A 24,233-nucleotide genomic window follows, 5' to 3' on the forward strand; every position below is an offset into this window, starting at 1 on the left:
CTTAAAACAATGAGTTCATATTCTCGTAATTTGTATTAATTGAGTTATTTAATTCCATAAATTTTTAAATGAGACGATGTTATGGTAAGATCATCTTTGTTGGGTTAGCCCGATATACACTTACAGTCTTAAATTGATCACTAATATTAAAGTGATCACTTACAATTTTAAAATGACCGTTTTTTTAGTCTTAGAATGATCGCACATTAAAGTGATTACTTATAACGAGATGATCTTATACTAGAGATGCTAATTTATTTTATATATAAAACACATTTCAGAGTGAGATCATCTCATACAATTAGCACCGTAAATTGGCCAATTTCTTTTTTATAACATTTAACCTGAATTTGTGTTCAAGAAATAGATCGGTTTTTGGGTTTTGTATGTTAACTAGTCCATATGCTTGGGCCTAAAGGCCCAATCTAGTTAATCTGAATTTCTGTTCTAAGATGAACTGAATTAGACGTTTAGCTTTGTTGTATATAGATTACCATTAACTGAATTTGTTGATGTTTATCTTAAACTCTCAGTCTCAAATCAATGTCCACAAGGTATAGATCACTGCATGGAAAACCTGCCAAAAAGGATGTTGTGACGTTGTCGTCGAAGGTAGGCTCTTACGGCTGACTATGGATAGTCGTAAGTCGGGTTTGGGTCAAGTGCAATTATATTTTAATTTTAAATTCAAAGTCGACCTATTAGGCAGGTCATGTTAGTCGAACTCTAAGGTTTGTTACTCCTCACGTCAGATTAGTTATGGATTCTATTATATTCAAATTTCCTGTGCTTGAATGTAAAGTAAAATCCAAATTAGATTCAAGTTAAAATAATAGTCAATATCAGGTTCAATCAATTTTGTTTGAGATCAACTCAATAAAATTTCAAGGTAACTAAGGTTTAGTTGATTTCAAATTGGTCATTTTGGATTAAGAATAACTCTATGTAAGGTTTTGAGTTTAGGTTAAGTTTGCGTGGGGTAATATTCAGTTTGTGAAAGTTAATTTTAAGTTTAAATAAAATTTTTGTGTTCTATGATGGATTAGTTTCAACTTGGTTGGATATAATATATGACAAACTAAAGTCGAGTTTAAGTCTAGAAAAAGTTAGATGATGATCATAGATTCATAGTCACAATCTACATTTTTTGAGTAGATTTCTAGTGTAAATTCTTTTCATATCAAAAATATATTGAATTTATAATTATTAATCATAATTTACACGCTAATTGATACAAGACTCGTGTCAACATTCAACAAATTTTGATCTATGTATCAATGATGTTTGCCTTTTTTTTAAAGTCCAATCCAACAAAATTAACCCAAAGAGAATGCCCCAAACAAATTGAATTGAACCAACCTAGCTAGTTTGACAACCACCAAGGAACACTATGAAAAAAAAAGAAAAATAAATTCCATGGCCATCTCCACAAGAAAGAAGAATTGAAACTACCAGAATCAGATGCTTCACGCAACTTCCCGTCTTCCCCCCACTTCTGTATCGAATTGGAATTCAATTCTCCACATTTCAGACATTTCATCCTTAATCAATTAAATATATACATCAAAACCTAGATTTTTAACCTTGCCAAAAAACTAAGGATTCAAAAATGGCAGGAGCATTTAGGAGATTATTAACAAGAAAAGTGTGGCGCAGTGCAGTTTCTTCTCCTAAACCCATAAACCCTACAATTCATTCTCAATCTCAAACCCAATATCTGTATAATCAAATTCCTTTCAATCATGGTAATTTTCTTTTTAATTTTATGGGTTGTTAGTCTTTAAGTTTAAAGTTCTATTCTTTATGATTCTTTCCTCTTATTTATGGACTTAAATATCAAAATTCGAGTACCCAGATGCTTTTTGTTTGTGAGGTGGAATTATTATTGAATTTAAGCAAAATGATGATCTTTAATTTTATTTTTATAACTTGAACATTGGAATGTTAAATTGTTGGGAGCATTTTCAGTGGTATTGTAATTCAGACTTAGCCATTACTGTTGAAGTTGATTTATGCCATTTGCTTTAGCTTGAAGTTGATTGGAATTAATAAATCGACTTTCTTTGCTTGGTTATGGAATTTAGTAAGCAAGATTTGAGTTATGCTAATCATATTAGTTAGCAGAATTTGGTGGTTGTTTTAGTTAATTGGAAAAGAAAAATTAGGTTTAATTCTGCTTGTGTTTTGTCTAAAAGGCACGCAATTAGTGTGTTTTCCATTCAAATCTTTCCGATGTTGGGAAGAATTTCTTTTGTTTTAACTGTGCAGGAGGTCTTTCTTCCAAGTCCTTTCCCTCCATTTTCCTTACTTGCCCTATTGGTATCCAAATGAGAGAAAAATAATCCCTCTATTTCCCTCCATTTCCTCTTGTCCACATAATGTATAAGATTGTGATCGGTTACACAAACCAAAAGAAATCAACTCATGAATTGTTTGCAAGGATACTCCTATTCTATTCATTCTTTACCATCACTATATGATCTCGAAGGACTAGTTCCTTTATGTTCTTCAAGATGCAAAAAATAAAGAAAAAATAGGAAAATAAAATGAATTTAGTTTTTGAGGATTTAAATGGTTTGAATGATAATGATATTTTAATGCGATTTAGGTAGAAAAATTAATTGATAAGGTTTATGATCATGCTAGTCTTATTCTAATATATTTCTTTTACAAAATTTATTCTTATCCGTTACCAATTGGGAACATGGTATTAGGTGAAAATGGAATTTTGTGAAGAAAAGAACATGATTAAGGATTAAGTCTTAATTACCATGAGAATGACATAGCGCATTCCATAGAAATTAACACTAAAAATCATTCCTATAACCCTCATTTTTCCAATAACCAAATGCCTCGTTAAGGTAGCATTTTATAATTGAGATGAAAGATTGCTCCTTTTAGTTTCTCAAGTGGATCAATGATGGTTGTAAAGCTAGCCCTATTTGTTTGCATTCGGGTGGGGACTAGTTGTATATCAAGAAAATGGAAATAATGGCTTTTTATGCTTGTCATTTATTAGGTCTGGCTTTTATATGAACCTACTGAACTCTGCCCGAGTTGATTATGTGGTATGTGTGTGTGTATGTGGTGATAAAGCTTTCTTTTGATGATCTTGGACTGCCTTGGAAAACATGTTTGTTTCCCATTACTTTGTTTGAGTTCTTATTTCCAAGTTGAACTCTTGTTTCTTCCGATTTATTATTTAGGACTAATTCTTGATCATATGCCTCCAAACATTTACCATGTATATGCTGTGCAGGTTACAGAACCCAGCAACAAATATTTCATGCTTTTAAAGATCGCCTTCCATTTTTTATCCCTGATTCTACCCGATCTCTTTGCATTCCGCTCTTGCTAGCTGGTGTTTTTGGTGTTGGAATCCTAGACGTGGCTTTTGCAGATACCAATGAGGTTTGTGATGCACCTATTAGTTTTTGGAGAGAAATATAGATTCTTCTCGATATTTCTTGAATATTGGCTGAATTTTAGATACAGTTAAGGGTATCAAGGTCTCCTTTGCTTTTGATTATCCTATGTTTTAATGCCAAAAAGTAGGGAGAGAAAAAGGCCAAAAAATATTCGTTACAGTTAAACCCTTTTGCAGGTACCTACTAGGCCTCCGTTGCCATCTGAAATCCCTTCAAGCTACGATGATCTTGAAGAAATAGCAAAAAAGGAACGACGTAAGTTAGAGGATCTAATTAGAAGTAAAGGCATGAAGTATGGTTCTTATCCCCGATTCACAGTTGCTGTGAAGGGCCAGAAGGTGAATATATCACCCTGTAAATTTATGCATCCAACACCTTAACGTGCGCTCGAGGATAAATTGATTTTGAAACTTCTTTGTTACTTCTTTATGGAATTTGTAGATCGCAATCAAGTTCCAAGTACCCTCCAATTGTGAAATCCCTAGACTGATTGCAAACCTCGCTTCAACTCTCAATGGGGGTTCACCTATGGAAGTTCAATCTTGGGACAGGTAGTTTCATAGTTTGAGACTTTGAGCATTTTCACTTATATTTTCAATTTGTTTGTTATGATTTTCTGTCACCGTGTCAAATTTCAGCACCGTAGCTTGGCAGCTCGCACTTAGCCTACCAAACGTAAAGCAAGAAAGTGGAGGGAGCGGTACTGGAGAAACCATTTCAAATAACGGTGATCTTTGTGTTCTTATATTTCGCTCATTGATAAGTCCTGATAAACCGGTAATTATTGGCTTTAGTTTTGCTTTTGAGACTCTTCATATAGATACTTTCTATGCCTTTTATTTCCATTTTTATCTTAACTAAAGGGAGTAAATGTGGTTTTAGCTTTTATTTGATGTTTGTGCTGTCTGTAAATTTCCAGGAGGTTGAGTTCTTAAAGAAAGGACATTTCTGCCCTGCAGAGCTTGAGGCTCTGGTGTCTATCATGCAAATTGCTAGTGAAAAGCTAGGGCAGAGCAAAACGACAGGAAAACCATCTACAAGTAAATCAATTACTAGTTTAGAATCCATGGGCGTACGTGTATTTGGGCTTGACGAACCACGGGTTACGTATGCAAATGAAGAGATATCATGGGATACCATTGCTGGCTATGAGCAACAAAAGAGGTCTGATATAATGAACTTCACTGAAAATTGCTTACTATGATAAAACTGCACACCCACCACAACATTTTAGTGTAATCGGGTGTTATTGTGGAGTGACTGATGCCTCTAAAGTGTATTAGGAGTATAGGAAGGGTGGCTGATCTCATCCTATACCAATTATTTAAGGTTTGATGCTTGTATGACATACATAAATCTAGTTGTTTATGAGTAGCATATAAGTCGATGGGAGGGCTACATTATATTGGATTTTTTAATCTGAGACTCTGACTGATGAAAATTATTACATAAGTTTAAAACAAACGACCTATTCGGTATGATTTGGTATATATACAATCGTGTGTAGTTCTCTCAAAGAAATATACTTCCTTGCTAAACTGCCTTATTTCTCTCAAATATGTGAGCTTTTTTGGGAATATGAAGCACTATAAAAGAGCGGAGGAAGTTTATGATATATGCTATTTCCTTTCCTATTCACCTCTTGTACAGGGAAATAGAGGATACCGTGTTGTTGGCTCTGCGTAGTCCAGAAATTTATGATGATATAGCCCGTGGAACCCGGCGAAAATATGAATCGAACAGACCCCGAGCTGTGCTTTTTGAAGGCCCTCCAGGTTTGCATTCTAAAATAACTGAAAATAGTATGCCTTCAAGTTATCTTGTTTTTGCCGGCGTGGATGAAGATTGGATTTTACTTGACGATCTTGTGTCTTTGCTTAGGAACTGGGAAAACCTCGTGTGCCCGAGTTATTGCTAGTCAAGCGGTAAGCCCATCAATGATATTTAAAATAGATGAATTTATTTAGGAACCTTATGTTGGCTTGTTTAACTCTTCTACTTTTTTGTGCCTTTTAGGGGGTTCCTCTGCTGTATGTTCCATTGGAAGTTGTCATGTCCAAATATTATGGTGAAAGTGAGCGTCTCTTTGGGAAAGTCTTCTCACTTGCCAATGAGCTTCCCGATGGGGCAATCATATTTTTGGATGAGGTATCTGACACCATCCTTTAAGTTTTTTTTTCTGCGTGGATCAATTGAAAGAAAACATTTTTTTAGTACGTGTACACAGGAAGGGTTTATGACACTCGTCTTGTATTATTTAAATTTGCATTAGATATTTGGATCCTTCTCTAACATGAGCATTTTATAAAACCTTGTAGGTTGATTCTTTTGCTACTGCTCGGGATAGTGAAATGCATGAAGCCACTCGAAGAATTTTATCAGTGCTATTGAGACAGGTAAAGCAGAATTCATATGGACGGAATTCTATAATATTCATATGCATTATTTGGCGAAATAGAGTTGTGAATGGCCATATCTTTTGTACAGATTGACGGTTTTGAACAAGATAAGAAGGTGGTGGTGATTGCTGCAACTAACAGAAAGCAAGATATTGATCCTGCTTTGATTAGGTACACTAAATTGTAGCTTTCTTTACACCTTTTGTCATTTCATACTTGCACCCATGGAGTCAAAACTTGAACTTTGCTCCGTAATTAATTACCTTTACATTTTATATTCAGCCGATTTGATTCAATGATATACTTTGGAATTCCGGATGAACAAAATCGTCAAGAAATAGTGTCTCAGTATGCAAAGCACCTGACCAAGTCCGAATTGGCCGAGTTTGCTGTAGTCACCGAAGGGTAAGTGATTTTTCTAGCTACTTTTTCAGGCACTAGGAGTTGGACCTTTAGAATTGGAAATTTTACACTATGTTTGGATGGAGGAAATTAAAGGGAAACGAAGGGGAGGGATTTGGAGGGAGATGCTTTCCTTTGATTGAATAATTATTTCGAATGGGGAATGATTTGAAAGGAAGAGAATTGGAGGGATAAGTTTCACATAATTTGTCGATCGCCTCGCGAATCGCGAATGGAAAAAAGCGAATTCTTGTCGATTTTAGGCTATTTTGTATCATTTTGAGCGAATCGAAATTTTAAAAGGTGAGCTTACTAGCGAATTATGTTTCACTTGGAGGGTTAAATGTCCCTAGTTTTGTTAATCAAAGAAGGGAAATTCTCACTATTCCCTCCCATTCCTCTCCCTTCCCTGCTTTTCCATTCCCTCCTAAAACCTATCCAAACATAGTGTTGACCATTGGATTTATAGTTTAATCATTATGTCATGATAAAAATTATACCCTTCTGTCCCCCGAGTTTGCTACTCAAGGGAAACTGCACACAAACCAAGGAAAAGAGTGAAAGTGGCAATTTGAGCGGGTTATGTAGGTGGGGTCATGTCTTTTAGTAGAGTAATCATTGGTTTTAATGTAGTAGAGAAATAAATTGTAGCCTTGTAGGTTTTAGCGGGTTTAAGAAAATCATGGGGACGGAAGGGGTAATAATTTTATTTTCTTGCTCATCTGTTTTTCCCAAATGAAGTAATCAAGGGGTAATTATCCTATAGTGTCACATGATCCGTTAATTTCTTCGCGAATCGCGAATCGAAAAAAGTGAAGTATGGTCGGTTTTAGGTTATTTTTTGGTCATTTTGAGAGAATTGAGAATTTAAAAAGCAAATTAGCCAGCGAATTATGTAATATTATTCCAATTTGCCTTGGTTATATTAATGTTTCTAATGTACTATTTTTTTTTGGCTCAAAACCAGCTTGTCTGGAAGGGATATCAGGGACGTATGTCAACAGGCAGAGAGACGTTGGGCATCAAAGGTAAAATGTCGAGTTTCACTTTTTCTTGCTCTGCGGTTTAACATATTTGCTCCTCCATTTAATCCGTAACCTGTTCGGTATTACGAGAAATACTAATGTACGTGCAAATATGCAACAGGTTATTCGGAATCAAATATCAAACTCCTCAAAAAATGCTAATGAAACATCTCTCCCCCCTCTACAAGAATATATCGAGAGCGCAATCGCTCGGAGGAAATGCCTTGTTGAGATTGAAGAGCAAAGAAATCAAAATCAGAGTCATCGCAGTGATAAACGACCATTGCAGATGGGTTGATGGTAGCTTTCAAATGCCCATTTAGCGAGAAATGATTGTTCGATTTTTTGTATCGATTACTATACAAGAATAGGTAGAGAACTTCATAAGCTTCCGAAGGTGTAACATTGAAGAAAAGTTAGATATATTTTTGCAAACACATGTATTTAATCGAGTTCAAAGATTAGGCTTGCATAATGAATTAGTTACCAGATTAAATGGACATGATTTTCTAGTTCGCACCAAAATATTATTACATATTTGGTAGACCATCTATATTCGACGATCTAATAGTTTAAGAGTCTTATCTAGTATAGAAATGTTAAGGGTATAATGCACCATCTCACTCAAAACTCCTTAGATTTGTTTGGTGATGGTGTTGGGTTGAATATTGAAATTGATGTAAAACTTGTTTTCTAATGACATCTATAAGAAGCTTGATTTATCGGTTCAGTTTTTTTAATAATTTTGTTGTGTTCAGTTTTTTATTGTGTTATGTCGCGTCTAGGGCATAAAAACACAGCCCATGGCACGATCTAGCATGGTCACCTACTATGTCATGCCTCATGTCATTGTGCTAAATTTCCTTGTGATACACATTTTTTTTTTTTTTTTTGCAATTAGGCTATGATTTAAATTCTACTTAACAAAGAAGAATTGTCTGAGCAATCCAACTTAAACAACTTGAGTAAGCTATAATTTCCCCAAATTATACTTGATAACAATACTTCCAAGTTGCAACAATAATTTCTATGAAATACACACATCAAGTCTTAACAATGTTGAATTATTCACAAGAAAAAACATTTTATAATAGCAGAAATTCTTAATTCTAATCGATCACAGTGATTTGTAAATCAAAAAAAAAAAGATTTAAAATAAGAGATGCAAAATCAAAGAAGGTAAATTAAAATCACAAAATTCACACCATATTAAATCCAACCACAATAACAGGAGTTGTTAACTTTATAAATCACTATTATTTATTACCTCCTCTTATAATTGAGTTGTCAAAGTTAAAGAGACCGAATTGTGGCGGAAGTAAGTATTAGTATTATACTTTTATGTATGTACTTCATAATATACTTGCTCTGTTTTATTATACTTGCTACATTTGATTTTTTACGTAATTTAATGAGTTATTTTAATCATTTATATATTGAACTATTCACATCTAATAATTATAAGAATTTAATATTACAAAAGTATGCGATTAAATGAATCAAACATGATCCCACTTAAATAATAAATAGTGTCAAAATACATTATGTAGTGAGTATGTCATAAAGGAGAAGTAGACACAAGAAGCGGAATGATTTGTTGCATGGTTACTTAAAGTTGATAGTTGTGGAAGTGTTGATATTTTCTCCAACAAGGGCACAATTTCATGGCGTGGGGTCCATTCCATTAAGCCTAATGGAATATTTTCAATTTTTTGGTGCAAACTTTCAAGATGACAGCAAATAATGGGTGTTGCTAAACATCATCATTCTTTTTAGTTTATCGGTATCCTTATATTAATAAAACGATAAAAATTAATAATAATATTAATAATAATAACAATACTTAAAATAATAATAATAATAATAACAACAATAATAATAATAATTATAATAAAAATAATAATAATGATAATAAAAATAAAAATAATATTTAAAAAAAATAATAATAACAATAATAATAATAATAATAATAGCAATAATAAATATAAAATTTTAAAAAAATAAAAAATAAAAAAATAATAATAAAAATAATTAAACCCGCGACTCGCGTGCGACTCACGCCTTTAAATTATTTTTTTTGTTTAATTTTTAAAAAATGTTATTATTATTATTATTATTATTATTGTTTAATAATAACAATAATAATATTAATAATAATAACAACAACAACAACAATAATAATAATAATAATAATAATAATAATAATAATAATAATAATAATGATAATAAAAATAAAATTAATATTTTAAAAAAATAATAAAAAATAATAATAATAACAATAATAATAATATTTTAAAAAAGTTATAAAGAAAAAAATAAAAATTAAATGGGTGAGTCGCGCGCAACCCAGCCGTGGCTAAGTTGCACAAAACCAAAAAATTATAAAGAAAAAAAAAATTAAAGTGGTGAGTTGCGCGCGACCCAGCCGTGGCCAAGTCGCGGGATTAAATTTTTTTTTAAATATTATTATTATTATTATTATTATTATTGTTGTTGTTGTTTTTATTATTTTTTTAAAATATTATTTTTATTTTTATTATTATTATTATTATTATTATAGTCCAGATGCAATATCGACAATTTATTATAATAGAGGTGGCGATAAAATGAAAAGAGTGGCGATATTAAGGATTGTGCAAATAATTTGTGATAATTTAACCCAATTCTTAAACATCGCCACCCTTTTCATTTTATCGCCACCCCCCTCCAAATGAACGAATTTGCCCCTGATTTTTAAAAAATTACAATTTTACCACTCCCTACAAATTTCTTATTTATAATAATAATAATAATAATAATAATAATATTAATAATAATAATAATAATAATAATAATAATAATAATAATAATAATAATAATATCAGTAACAACAATAATAATAATTAACTTTTTTATATTCTTCAAAAAGAATATAAATAAAATTAATAATAATAACAATAATAATAATAATAATAATAATAATAATAATAATAAAATTAAAATTAATAATTATTATTCATAAAGAAAAAAAAATTGAATCGCCCAGAACCGGGCGATTCAATTTATTATTTTTTCTTTTGTTTTTGAATAATAATAATTATTTTTAATTTTATTATTATTATTATTATTATTATTATTATTATTACTATTATTACTGTTATAATTATTAATTTTATTTATATTGTTTTTGAAGAATATAAAAAAATTAATTATTATTATTATTATTATTATTATAAATAAAAAATTTGTAGGGAGTGGTAATTTTTTAATTTTTTAAATTTTAGGGGCAATACAAAAGGAAATGACGATAAAATAAGAAGGATGGCGATATTTAGTAAGTGTCTAATTTAATCATACATCTACTTACAAATTCACAGTCTAAACAAAAAAAGTGTCGTAACCTGTCCCCTATAGGCAATAGGAAACCTCACCTCTCTGGCTCTCACTTTCCGACAAACAAAGGGCAGAGGGCAGAGGGCAGAGGGCAGAGTATCTGTCATATTTTCTCAGTGCTTGAATAATAATGGCGTCAAAAGACAAGAAAACAGTAAGATCTACAAGCGGTGGAAGTCGTCCTGCTGGTGGCTTTCGTACTCTTGCTGATTTGAATCGTCGCTCAACCCCTGATTCTGATAGTGACTCTGATAATGCCCCTCAAGAGGATTACACTGGTGGTGAGAAAAGGTTCTTTCTTTTTCTTTTTTTCGTTTTTTTGTTTTACCCATGTATTTTTTTTTTGTTGCTAATATTTGATTTGGGGTATGCTTTATTGTATTTTTCATGTTTGATGATTACCATATTCTATATTGGATGTAATTGTGATTATTTTGTGGTTTTGTATTGCTTTTTTGTTTTTTTTTTGATTTCTTGTTGTTGAAGGTTTTGGATATAATTATTAGTTTGGGATGTTTGGAACTCTTTTTTAATTCTTATTGTATGAGTTGGTATATCTTTTGGAGTATTTTTCATGAGATAATTTTGGGATTTTTTATTGCTTTCAAGCATTTTTGGTTAGGATTGAGATGTTTCAGAACTGTCTTTATAGGGTGAATTGGTTAGATTTTATGCAATTGGGATTCTTTGAAATGAGAAAAACAATGGCTCTTTGGAAAAGGGCGGATGAATAATTGACGTGGTTGATTTAAACAGTTGATAAATCAATTAATTGCAACTTGCTTTAACTAATTAGTTTACCAAACAATAGTATTATATGAATTGACCATCAAACCATCTATTTGTAACTAAAAAGAGCCTAAAAGTGTCCGACAAGCTACTTCTACATATAATTGAATTGCACTGTTTGATTCTTGCTTGTGTCTTGGCGACAAAATTTGATATATATGATCATTGGAAATGAGAATAGTGTCTATTTCCTTTTATTTCTTTCATTTTGATTTGTAGTGCACATGATGAGGTGATTTTCTTCTTTTGTTTCGGATTTTGGCATTAAGGGTTGCTTCACCATGAATTGGTTGCTTAGTTTTGATATGTTAGCATCTTGATTTTCATTGTTAATCAATGGAATTTGGGATGCCATGACAATTGTTAAAAGGGTGGTGAAAGGATTGGCTTTCTAAGTGTCAAAGATTTAAGGACTTTTCAGCCACTTCGATTGCTGTACGAGTATACTGGAACCAAACGTATTTAGACTGAAACGGGATTGGGTAAAGAGACGATGATACGAACGATCACCTCTATTGAGGGGTTGTCCCAATAAAAGTGGGTGTAAGGTTGATTTCTAACTTGCAGTTAATGATGGAGATAGTTCAGTTTATCCTTTATATGTGTGTAAGTATAACCGTGTAAGGTTGATAACCCGTTTGTGTGGAGGAACGTTGTTGACGTATTGTATTGAGGATTCTTCATAAGATTGAGTAGGGTAAGTGATTTTTGTTGAATAGTAAAGGTGTATGATAACTTCCTAGTTCCTAGTTCTTTTATGATAACTTCAAATTTATATGGTCGTCAAGTCTTCAAATTTATATGGTCGTCGGGTCTGTGTTGAACACGTCTAATACTACAACTTCAGACATTGACCTTAGTTTGCACTATGCTTCTGTCAGCTAACGCCTGACTGTCAATATCGGATGGAGGGCTTGGGGTGATTTTTAATGCTTGAAAACGCACGTTTGCAGTGGAATGCTGGTCCAAGACCCTTCCAGGGGGAATCATGTGGATGAGATTTTCAATCAAGCGAGGCAACTGGGTGCTGTTGAAGAGCCGTTTGACAACTCTCAGCCATCTAGCTCGAGAAGCTTCCATGGTACTGCTAGAACACTCGCTTCAGTGCAGGCAGTAGCAGCAGCCTCTCAGCAACCTGAAGCAGTTGTCCACAACATTACGTTCTGGCAGAATGGATTCACCGTCAATGATGGTCCACTTAGGAGGTTGGATGACCCTGATAATGCATCATTTTTAGAGGTATAGTCCCAAATTTAGTTTCCACTTATGATTTTTGAATTTTGATTCTGCATTTATGTTATGGTGTTATATAATGCAGAGTATCAAAAAATCCGAGTGCCCGAAAGAACTTGAACCTGCTGATCGGAGGTCTTCTGTGCATGTAAACCTTACAAGAAAGCATAATCTGTATACTGTGAGTGTTTTGCTGTAACTTTTTCTGTAACCGATTCGTTTAGGAACATAGGGAGTAGATGTTAGACATTTATGCGTCTGATGTTGATCTGCTTACTTGTAGGAACCCGAGAAACCCAAAGTTCCTTTTCAAGGTGTTGGAAGAACTCTTGGTAGCAGTAGTTCTTCTGGAGTATCCGAGGAATCTGCACCTGCTCCGTTGACTATAGCCCGAGCCCGAGCCCCATCTGCCGGCTTGGTTGTCGATCAGAACCAACCATCAACTCCCATTCAGCTCAGGTTAACAGATGGGACTCGCTTGGTGGCCCATTTTAACTACCATCACACCATTAGTGATATTCGTAACTTCATTGATGCCTCCCAGCCAGGCGGAAGCAGAACATACCATCTTCAGACTGTCGGTTTTCCTCCCAAGCCACTCAATGATCTGAATCAGACAATAGAACAAGCTGGCCTTGCTAATTCAGTAATCATACAGAAACTATAGCCTAAAAAAGCAGTGGATCTTCTGTTCGGGATGAAAACTTGCAAAATCGACCCCATATTATGCTATGCACAGACTATGCAGTATGCATGATGAACGTCCCTGGCTTTTGTGCGCGTTTATGAATCTGGGTGAATTGTTGAATCATGTATCAGAGGTAAGCCGAGTATTGTGGCGTAGACCCAAGTATATGGTTTTAGTGACAGTATAGAGCTGGTAACCATCTATAGTTTTTCACATCTCTTGCTATTTTCTAGTTTCCCAAATGAAAGGGGACACATTCCCATATGTAAGTGTAAAAATTGTGATGTAACACTCCCACCCTGCTGGAACCTTTTATGTAGAGAAACTGGATGCCTATTATTGTTATATATTGCCATACATCAAACTCCTCTACAATGATCTCTGATTTTGCCACGTGAACTGGCTCGGATTTGATTTCCGCACTCCTAAACTTGATTTCGGTGCTAAGTAGTATGCTTAGCACCAAAAGATTCAGAATACCAAAATCAAGTGTATTGGGGGAGGGGTGATCGATTTTTCTACTACATTTTGTAGTGAATCGAACTACATTTATATTTATTAATACACTTTTTTTAAACAAATAATTTGATTTAATATGTAAGTCAACTATCCAAGATATTCGTCAAAGTTGACAATCTTAATAAAAGAAGCCTTTAAATTAGAAATTTTTATTATTGGACTATTTAACTTAAGTATGAGGCATTTTCAAAGTGAGACCGTCTCTTACAAGAATTTGTGAAGTTGTATATGGATAAATGTATAAATCTTTAACATTGCAAATATTTGACCATGAGGTATGAACATGAAGTAATGCAATTGGTGATCACAAACCCAGTATATTAGTAGCTATAGCAATTGTTAAAACTTAAAACTTAAACGACTTAAAGTCATAATTCATGATTGTGATTTGTGAGAATTACTCTTGTAAGAGATTATCTCTTCGTGAGACGATTTTAAAATAAAATCTATATATATTAATATTTTGTGTTATTTGACCATTTAATTTATGTGAAAAATGCCTTTTACGATGAAATGATTTCATAAAAAATTTGTTTATTAAAAAGATTTTGAGAATGATTGAATATTGTTCTTGTTTGTCTCAAATAGTTCTAAAATGGTCCACATGACACCTACTAGCCGTACCGCACAAATTACACCGCCCAAAATCATAGGGCCATTTTACATTCAAACTAGCCTTGGAGAACCCTACTATGAACATAATAAACTCCCTTTATTGGTTGCTTACTTGCTTGTGTAATTTTTTGAAGAAATTTGCAAAAATTTTTGAAATACTAATATTAACAAACTCTCTTTTAATACAATAAAATATTTCAATTCAAAAGCTAAAATTATAATTTTAACTTTTTTTATTCAATAATTTGCTATTGTTGAATTCGTCACAAATGATTGTTAGTGTATCGATCATTTGACTATAATTATTTTACTAATATATAGACTAATTGCACCTTTAAATTAAATTTCTTGGTTCGTCTCATTTTACTAGTATATCGATCATTTCACTATAATTATTCTTGAAAATTTGAAAAGAATAAACAAACTAATATAAAAAATTCAAAAAATAAGCAACTTTTAGACTTAATTCCTAAAATAAGCTTTTTTTGCCCAGAGTACGGGTTCGGGTTTCGCTGTTACTAACAGCGAACAAAGAAATTTGGTCAAAAAAGTCAAAGTCTTTGTTCACTGTTAGTAAAAACGAAAACAAAGTTTTTGACCATCTTTTAACGAAACTTCTTTGTTCGCTGTTATTAACAACGAACAACTACAAAACTAATTTCACTTGCTTGTCCCAATTTTAGCTATTTTCTTGGGCCATGTCAATTTTACAAGGCTTATTTTTAGGCTTTTAATTATTAAATTTCCTATTTTATTTCCTAAAAATTTGGGTGAGGATGATTTTATTCAATTATATAAAGTGCCGAATATTATTTTAATTAAAACCTAAATTAACTTCCCTATTTTATAAAACCTAAATTAACTTCCCTATTTTATTTCTAAAAAATTGGAAAACTTGATAATAATGGGATTAAGGGTAATTTTATTCAATTATCAGAAAGTTGATAACCGTAGCTTATTAATAATTAAAAAGCTTAAAAATTTTAAATTGTAATTCATACAGTTATTTTAATTAAAAACCTAAAATTAACTTTTCTGTTTTATTTCCTAAAAATTTGGAAAGTTAATAATCATGGGATTAAGGGTGATTTTATTCAATTATATGATGTGACTTAATGTTATTTTAATTAAAAACCTAAAATTAACTTTCATATTTTATTTCCTAAAAATTCGGAAAAGTTGATAATCATTGTGATTAAAGGTCATTTTATTCAATTACAAAAAGTTGATAAGTGTAGCTTTTTAATAATTAAAAGCCTAAAAATTAATCTTGTAAAATTGACATGACCCAAGAAAATAGCTAAAATTGGGACAAGCAAGTAAATTAGTATTGTAGTTATTCACTGTTAATAACAGCGAACAAAGAAGTTTGCTAAAAAAGGTCAAAATCTTTGTTCGTTGTTACTAACAGCGAACAAAAACCTTGATTTTTTTGACCAAATTTTTTTGTTCACTGTTAGTAATAGCGAACAATCCCAAACCTTTACTGTGGAAAAAAGTGCTTATTTTGGAAATAAAGTTTAGAAATTGATTATTTTTTGAATTTTTTAAATTGCTTATTTTTTTCAAATTTTTAATTATTCTGCAAATGATCTTGAGCACATGCATTGTTTGAAGCCATTAGTCATGATTATGTATTTCATTTTAAGTTATTATGCTAATTTGGTTATAGAAAGACTAAGGATTGTTTTCGGTATTTTATCAAGCAACATTCACATGAATTTGATGGGTGAAATTGTGGATGTGAACATTAAAGGGGGAATGCAAGGCCATTTTAATTTGATCGAAAACCCATACATAAAATTATAAAATGGCTTTAGGTCATTATGAGACTCGATCAATTAATGGTTTTTAAGCTTCACTCTATTTTCCATGTATAAATAAATTATCTAAGGTTCGTAATCAGGGTTTAATTTGCTATATATTTATTTTATCAATAAATTTTAAAGTTATTTATATGACTCACTTTTAACGCATAGAAGTATGTAATATTATCAAAAAAATTTATCTTAACAACTGAAAAAAAATTCACATATATAAAATAAAGAACTTGCTAGGAAATTAGAATTTTGTAAATTTTTTAAATTGCAAAAAAAAAAAAACAAAGAGGAAAAAAACAAGACGACTAGTCAAAAGTCAAAACACATCATTAAAATTCAAACCAAATAAATCAAACAAAATATTCAAGTTTTTAAAAAGGTTATGTCAGGCCATTCTTCATACTTAATTGTCCTAATAAACAAAACATTAAACACTTATTTATACTTGATTATCCTAGTCCAAAGATATGATCTAGTCAAATAATCAAAATCAAGATTAAAAACTCAAATAATTGAGATTTCTAGTATGCATGTACTTTTAAGGATGAGATTTCTAGTCAAGTCATGAACAAACTCAAAATTAACTCTAGTTGAAAGTTGAAATGATTGATAATTTTATTATTCAATACTTACTTCTTCTCTGGTTTTTTTAGTAGTTATAGTGTAAAAATCCGGGCCCCTCGAATCGTCGCTGATTATTCATGGAGACTGTGGACTGATCTCACATACCAACACAAGTCTTTTCAGCGCACTTTGGCCTCACTCATGCGCACTCGGGAAAACTTCCCAACAAGAGGTCATCTATCCTAAGATTACTCCCCACCAAGCACGCTTAAGTGTAGAGTTCTTAGTAATTGGGCTCCCATGAAAAGAAGATACACCTTGTTGATATAAGTAGTTTATCAATCCTTTCTAAAGCTAAATTTAGGGTATCATATTTGTTTATTGCTCATCACTTGATTTTATTTTGCATATTACATTTTACATCTAACGTAAAATATAGTTAAGTGCAATATTTGTTTGATTCATTTTAATGCACATATTTTTTAAAATTTTATCTTTTTAAAATCTTTAATCATATATAATTAAAAATATTAATGATTAAAATTATACATTAAATAACAATAAAAATAAAAATGTAGCAATCAGAAAACTGAGAAAGTATGATTAGGGGGGTACTTCACGATTGATACAAATATCTTCTAAACTTAAAGGATGAAGTATGAAATGATTTGTATGATATACTTATTTCCTATATGATTTTTTAGTGATTAGATTCGTATAATAGCCAAGTATCTATTAATTAATTTTGTCGTATATTTCCTACCTACAAAAACATACATAGTTAATGTAATTTTATTTATTTTTTTACATACTTTTATATTAACTTTTAATAAATTTTATGCACAACTAAAAATATTATATAGTGGCTATATTAAAACATATAAAAAAATAAATCAAATAAGGCGACCACGAATCAAAGTGTGTATAAATAAAATACCATAGCCAAACATATAATTAATAACACCTAAATTGAATTTAATTAAACTTAATTAATCCAAAACATATGTAATTTTCCACCATACTCATCAACAAATAATTCAAAGGAATCCTAGGAGTATAATTTTTTATTCAAAGGTTTTTGACTATATCCACCTATATAGATAAATATTAACTTTCCTAAAATAGACCTTGATAAGATCGTAATATTATGGATGTTACATGCATATATTCCATTTCGATCATAAAATATCAAATATCAAGATGTATCGTGTGAAAGGACTAGAGCCTAGAGAGACAAGGGAAAGTCGATAGTCACCATAGAAATGATCCCTTTAAGCACCCACTTCTTGTCAATCCTTAACAATCAAACTAAACAATACTTCTATTTGTTTACTTTACTCATCCATATGTGGGCATTCCATTAGAAGTAGACGTATTGTCTCCATCTTGGATTGATTTTTGGTTAGATTTTTCGAATCGATTTAAAATATATTTTGTGTCCATATTTATTTTTACATAATTATAAATCTATTTAAAGTTGAATTCGATTACAAAGTTGGGTTAAATATTATATCGTCGAGTTTGTTTAGAACACTTTTAATTAGAAGATATGTAACATTACAAATATGTTTTTTGAGTACAAAATTTAGAGTTTCACTAGGTAAATAATTGTGATTCACATTCTTTGTAAATCACTGGTATGTGGCATTGTACTATTGGTCCATCATGTTTATAATTTTGTTTTTCTTTTTTATTTTGATTATATTACTAATTTTATTTTTGTCTTTTTATGATTATTTACTAATAACCGTGATTGACTAAGATTTCTACAAAATTTGTCAATTATACTAGTTATATTTTCTATTTTTCCGAGTTTGTTACTTATAATTAAAGATATAGACCTGTATTCTTTACATTTTTCAAAAATTACAAAATTACAATTCAAAAGTTTTTACATTAATTTGTATAGAGTAGTAAATTTAAGACATAAGAAATATTATGTTAAAGTTAGCAAAACGTATCTTACCTTTTCTTTTTCAGTTTATGTAACATCCGAATTTTCTCCCATCCCTTACGGTTTTGGTTTCGTTAAGGGGTCGAAAATTCAGCCAAAACCGTAAGGGACGGGAGGAAATTCGAGTGTTACAGTTTATCCTTTAAATTTTAAGAAAATCTCGAATGTTTTCCCATAATATTGCCCCAAAAAAAAAAAATTCCCACTTTAGGTATTATGAGAAAGTATTTCCCACTACCGTCCCATGTAGGATAGGTTTTAAATTTTTTTTTAATATAACCGCTACATGAAATAGCGGTTTAGATGAATTTTATTTTTTTAAAAAAAAAAAATAAAGAAAATGAAGCAAACCGCCACTTGAAGTGGCAGTTTTGTAGCTGTACAAAACGGCAGTTTCTGTTCTTATTACTTCACTTCATTTCATTTGCTTCCTTTTCAATTTGCTGCCGGTTGTTCTTTAAAAAAAAAATTCTTCAATCGTCATTTACTTCATATTCACAATTTCTCTCATTCAACTAAATTAATCAATTACATTCTCATATTCTCCTTCTTTACTTGTTCATTTTCATCATCATTTAAGGTATTAATATAAACCCTAATTTATTTCAATTTGCAAATTGAATATTTTGTTCATTATTGTTGTCATTTGAAGTTATAAATACATTGATTGTTTGTTACATTCTCTTGATTTCATGATTTAAGCTTACATTTTACACAATTGTAGTTGAATTTTATGATTTGGTTTGTATGCATATAAAGTGTTTGATGAAATGCTTCAATGAAAGTTTATTACTTTGTTGGGTTAGTTTAATGGTTTTAGTATATATTCATGGTATTTTTAGCTTTATATTTGAATTGAAAGTTCTAATAAGTGTTGTAATACCTTAATATGACAAATTCTTGTATTCACATTTACACTTCCCTTACTTATAATCAACAATAAAGTGTATGTGAAATCACATGAAAAACATGTTTGTGTTTGGAGAATATGGATCATTATCCCGTTATAGTGTATTAGGGTGGGGAAGTAAGTTATACTGGATCCGATGTTGTGTATAATGGAGGATTAAATACAGTGATGTTTATCCATCGTCAGAATACTAATTTTGATGTGATTCATAGCAAAATCTGTGATGTAATTGGTTGTAATCGCAACTCTTTTATGTTAAAAATGGAGATGAAATATCCGGTGACTGGGAAAAATGTGTTAGTCCCGATTAAGAATGATGAAAGCATAAGTGATCTTGCTTATGCAGCATCACAAGCCCTGGAACGGCGGTTTATGTTGAATTGGTTGAAAATTTGGATAATGCGAGGGAAGTCATGACTAGCATGGAACTTTCAGAATCAGGTCCTAGTGTACGCCATGATACATTCATAGAAATGTTAAGTAACCCAAATTACGTTAATGAGCACTTGGATGAGCTTACCTCTCCAACTCATTCACGTGGCATTGGTGGTGGTGTAATGAACACCTTTTCCACGAGTCACTTGGGTAGGCGTAATGCGAACGAGGTTGATTCTTTAGATCAGGAGGATGAGCATATTGATTCTGATTCAGAGGAGGATGATGAAAGAAGAGAAGCTCTAGATGCAGCGATTAGAGATGGTGCTCCATCTCAAGACTGGCTTAGAATTGATGATGTTGATCAAAGATTGATTAATGCATGGATGACCTGTAACGATGACAACTCCATGAATGAAAATGAAGACTTTAGGATAGGGCAAAAGTTTAGCTCCTTAGACCACCTTAAGAAGAATGTTAAAGCATGGGCTATTTCTAACAATAGAAATTTTCGTGTAATTGAGTCGGAGCCTTCAAAGTACATTATCCAATGCACTAATGCGGAGGATATAGGTTGTGAATGGAAGATGCGAGCTGTTATGACCTCAACGGGATCATTTAAGATTGTGCGATATAAGGGTCATAATCAGGATTGCTCAGCACATTACAGTGACGACCATCCCCTCCTTACTTCTGAATTTGTTGCTGATCTTATTGTGGATATGATCAGAGTTGATCCAGCGTTTAAGGCGAAGTCAATCGTTAATTTTGTAAAAAATAAATACGGATTTGTTATAACATGTAAGAGAGCTTGGTTAGGCAAAAATAAGACTATAACAAAAGTATTTGGGGATTGGGATAAGTCCTTTGAGGAGCTTCCAAGGTACCTGCAGACATTGATGCAATCTAATCCAGGAACAGTGGTGCAATGGGAAGTCCAACCGACAATGGATCCTACCATAGTGATGTTTAAGCGAATATTTTGGGCTTTCGGACCATCCATTAAGGATTTTCCCCACTGTCGTCCCCTTATTTCTATAGATGGTACACATCTGTACGGAAAGTACAGAGGCACACTTATGATTGCTATGGCGATAGATGCAAATTCTCAGTTTTTCCCACTTGCCTTTGCCGTGTGGAGGGAGAGAGCAACGACACATGGAGTTGGTTCTTGGATTGTATAAGGCATTATGTCACTAAGAGGGACGACTTATGTGTTATATCTGATCGTCACAAGGGAATTTTGCATGCAATGAATAGAGTTGGAAAAGGTTGGGAAGAGTCATTTGCATTCCATCGGTTTTGTAAACGTCATCTAGCTTCGAACGTGCATAAAAAGTTCAAAAACATAGCAGTTAAAAACTTATTTGAAAAAGCTTCGAACAGACAAAGATTCGGAAATATAATTTCTACATTAATCGTCTTAAAGAGATTAATGAGGACACGTATAAGTACTTAGTGGATGGTTCTATTCTTGAGCGCCAATGGACTTTGATTAACGACGGTGGGCATCGATATGGAGTGAAAACTACAAACATGTCTGAAGCGTTCAATGGCGTAATGAAGGGGGTGACGTCACTCCCAATCACTTCATTGGTTAGGATGACATTCTTTCGGGTTAACGAATACTTTGCCACAAGGAGGGATTTAGGGAGAAACAGATTAGAGAATGGACATGTGTATGCCAAGAAACCAACTGATACGATTGATAAGAATGCTGAAAAAGCACGCTTTCATGATGTTAGGATATATGACACAGTACGTGGGATATTTGAGGTCACCACTGGTTGTGGCAACAGGATAGCAGAAAAAGTGGAAAAAGCTACATGGTTGACCTCATAGCAACGTCATGCTCCTGTCAGAAACCAACTATGTTCAAGTTACCGTGCTCACATGTTCTTGCAGTATGTCGAGCTCGTAACATTTCGTATGATACTTTTGTGGACCCTTCGTTTCGCACTATAAAATACGTATCGACATATAAGAAGACCTTTATGCTTGTTCCAGACATATTCACCTGCGATCCTTGGAATGGTCCTACAATTGTTCCAGATCCCTCAACGAAGCGTGGAAAGGGTCGTCCGCGATCAACTCGTATACGGAACAAAATGGGCGTTGACGCGTCCTCGTAACACGTGTAGTTTTTGTGGATTTAGTGGTCATAATAAGAAAACATGCCCTCGAAGGTCAACAAAGTATGTTTTTTTAAATATTTTGCAATACCATGTTGAGTCTGATAATATTTATGTGATTTTTATAACACTTATGTATGTAACAGCGACAATGGCGATGCCGGGCCCAGTTGATCCATCAGTGCTTACGCTTCAGGCGACACACAGGAGCTTAGTTGCCCGGGAGGGCTCCATTGCCCAGTTGGTCACTCGTTAGCACTATCAGGCGAGTACGTTACATTGGGAGGTGGATGACAGGGTATTAAAGGTAGTCGAATTAGCACGTTTCAGATACATTCACAGGTTGTTGGGCGGGGGCTTAGAGCTCGATCGAGCTCTTATCACTGCATTAGTGGAGAGGTGGAGGCCGGAGACTCATACCTTCCACCTCACAGTTGGGGAGGCAACGATCACGTTGCAAGATGTGGAAGTTATAATGGGACTGCCCATTGAAAGACATGCAGTGATAGGTCATGGAAAGGGAAATTGGCCAGCATTAGTTCATGAGCTACTAGGGGTTTGGCCTGAAAACCCTCAAGACCCCACATAGCCGAAGATCATCATTGGATCGTCATTGAAGCTGACTTGGCTCCAGAGCATTTTAGCGCGCTAGAGGATGACGCGAATGATGTTACGGTTGATAGACATGCGCGAGCGTACATCTTGTACCTGTTTGGATGCATCTTGTTTCCAAAGAAGAGCGGTGACTCGGTGCAGTTGATCTATCTCCCTCTACTGGGAGACTTGGAGCGGGTAGATGAGTACAGTTGGGGAAGTGCTACCCTAGCGTATCTGTATTGTAACTTATGTCGAGCATCTCGTAAGGGTGCTAAGGACATTGGTGGCTGCTTGATGTTGTTACAGATATGGTCATGGGAGCATATTCATATAGGGAGGCCCTTAATTCGGACAATTCGACCCGATGGGCAACATGATCAGGAAGATGACGCGGAGGATTTTGGACCGGTGTTAGGTTCACAGCATCGTCGTGGGATGGATCCTTTAGCAGTAAGGTAGCAACACTCAATTCACTATTCAAATTCATAATTTCACTATTTTATGATACATGAAAATGTTAAACAATGTTCATTTGTTTGCAGCTGGCTTCGTGTATATCTTTCGAGGTCCCACTCCCACATACTCTCGTCTACTACAAAGACGAACTTGATCGACAACGGGACGAGCAGGTTATTAACATTTACTATTTGTATTAGTTAAGAATAAATTGTATATATTACTGAGCATATTGATTTCTATTACAGATGACATGGCAGCCTTACACAGCGGCTAAGATGGTTGCTCTGCCACACATATGTACATCGGGCCACGAGATTTGGAGATCGCGTTGTCCACTTATTTGCTTTGACATCGTCGAGCTACATCTACCGGATCGTGTCATGCGTCAATTCGGTTTGGAGCAGGTTATTCTCCATGCCTGTGACACCCAACCTCAACTACATGCGATCGATCGGAGGACTGGGGACAAGAACTATGTCGTACGACATAGATCGCATGTAGATGCGTGGAATGACCGAGCATCTCGATTGGTTCGAGGAGATAACTTCACAGATCATAGCTCTGGTATGTACATGAGTTGGTACAGATGTATCTCCATATTACGCCTAACAAACACCACATTTGCGCAGCCAGGATCACATTACCATCCGACTTCTACGTTACTGGTACGTCTTCATTCAACACTCATAACATATAGTAATACTTTAATGTGAGTCTTTTAACAATATAATGATAACATACAGGCTGAGCGCATCCGATCGGTGCTCATATAATGCAATGACATGATTCAAGGGCCGCCACATCGCCAGTTGATGTGGGGTATCGGCTATGTTCTCAGACCCTAGGCTCCATTAACGCGTCATTGATCGATGCATTGAGTCGGGCGGGGTATGAGTACCTCATATCGACTTCACCCATCATTGGCGAGGCAGATGACACATTCCACACTCCG

At 33.3% G+C, this 24,233-nt stretch overlaps 2 protein-coding genes across 5 annotated transcripts; both read left to right on the forward strand.

Annotated features, from left to right (window-relative positions):
* The first annotated feature begins 1,354 nt into the window (after nt 1-1,354).
* On the forward strand, nt 1,355-7,984 carry LOC130815272 (uncharacterized). The gene is made up of 14 exons (XM_057681687.1): nt 1,355-1,745; nt 3,260-3,411; nt 3,605-3,766; nt 3,870-3,979; nt 4,067-4,205; nt 4,348-4,592; nt 5,079-5,203; nt 5,310-5,353; nt 5,445-5,576; nt 5,747-5,824; nt 5,916-5,998; nt 6,110-6,232; nt 7,197-7,257; nt 7,376-7,984. The coding sequence occupies exons 1-14, from the start codon at nt 1,610-1,612 to the stop codon at nt 7,550-7,552; spliced, it is 1,767 nt and encodes a 588-aa protein (XP_057537670.1). The 5' UTR covers nt 1,355-1,609; the 3' UTR covers nt 7,553-7,984.
* Nucleotides 7,985-10,600: 2,616 nt separating this feature from the next.
* Nucleotides 10,601-13,711, forward strand: LOC130815356 (plant UBX domain-containing protein 4-like). Of its 4 annotated transcripts, none has more exons than XM_057681798.1 (4): nt 10,601-10,917; nt 12,369-12,654; nt 12,734-12,829; nt 12,932-13,711. In XM_057681798.1, the coding sequence occupies exons 1-4, from the start codon at nt 10,757-10,759 to the stop codon at nt 13,313-13,315; spliced, it is 927 nt and encodes a 308-aa protein (XP_057537781.1). In that variant the 5' UTR covers nt 10,601-10,756; the 3' UTR covers nt 13,316-13,711. The 4 variants fall into 4 exon arrangements, with proteins under 4 accessions (XP_057537781.1, XP_057537784.1, XP_057537783.1 ...); XM_057681801.1 differs by having other exon boundaries at nt 10,771-10,907; XM_057681800.1 differs by having other exon boundaries at nt 10,772-10,907; nt 12,297-12,654.
* The last annotated feature ends 10,522 nt before the right edge of the window (nt 13,712-24,233 follow it).

Source organism: Amaranthus tricolor, chromosome 6 (assembly GCF_026212465.1).
Source record: "Amaranthus tricolor cultivar Red isolate AtriRed21 chromosome 6, ASM2621246v1, whole genome shotgun sequence".
NCBI classification, from domain to species: Eukaryota; Viridiplantae; Streptophyta; class Magnoliopsida; order Caryophyllales; family Amaranthaceae; genus Amaranthus; species Amaranthus tricolor.

Bases quoted from the DNA above. Each gene is read 5' to 3' on its own strand.
- LOC130815272 (XM_057681687.1), top strand. From the start codon at position 1,610: ATGGCAGGAGCATTTAGGAGATTATTAACAAGAAAAGTGTGGCGCAGT. The intron at 3,980-4,066 runs GTAGTTTCATAG...GTCAAATTTCAG, and splicing joins GAAGTTCAATCTTGGGACAG to CACCGTAGCTTGGCAGCTCG. The intron at 5,999-6,109 runs GTACACTAAATT...TTTTATATTCAG, and splicing joins ATTGATCCTGCTTTGATTAG to CCGATTTGATTCAATGATAT.
- LOC130815356 (XM_057681798.1), top strand. From the start codon at position 10,757: ATGGCGTCAAAAGACAAGAAAACAGTAAGATCTACAAGCGGTGGAAGT. The intron at 10,918-12,368 runs GTTCTTTCTTTT...GCACGTTTGCAG, and splicing joins TACACTGGTGGTGAGAAAAG to TGGAATGCTGGTCCAAGACC. The intron at 12,830-12,931 runs GTGAGTGTTTTG...GCTTACTTGTAG, and splicing joins GAAAGCATAATCTGTATACT to GAACCCGAGAAACCCAAAGT.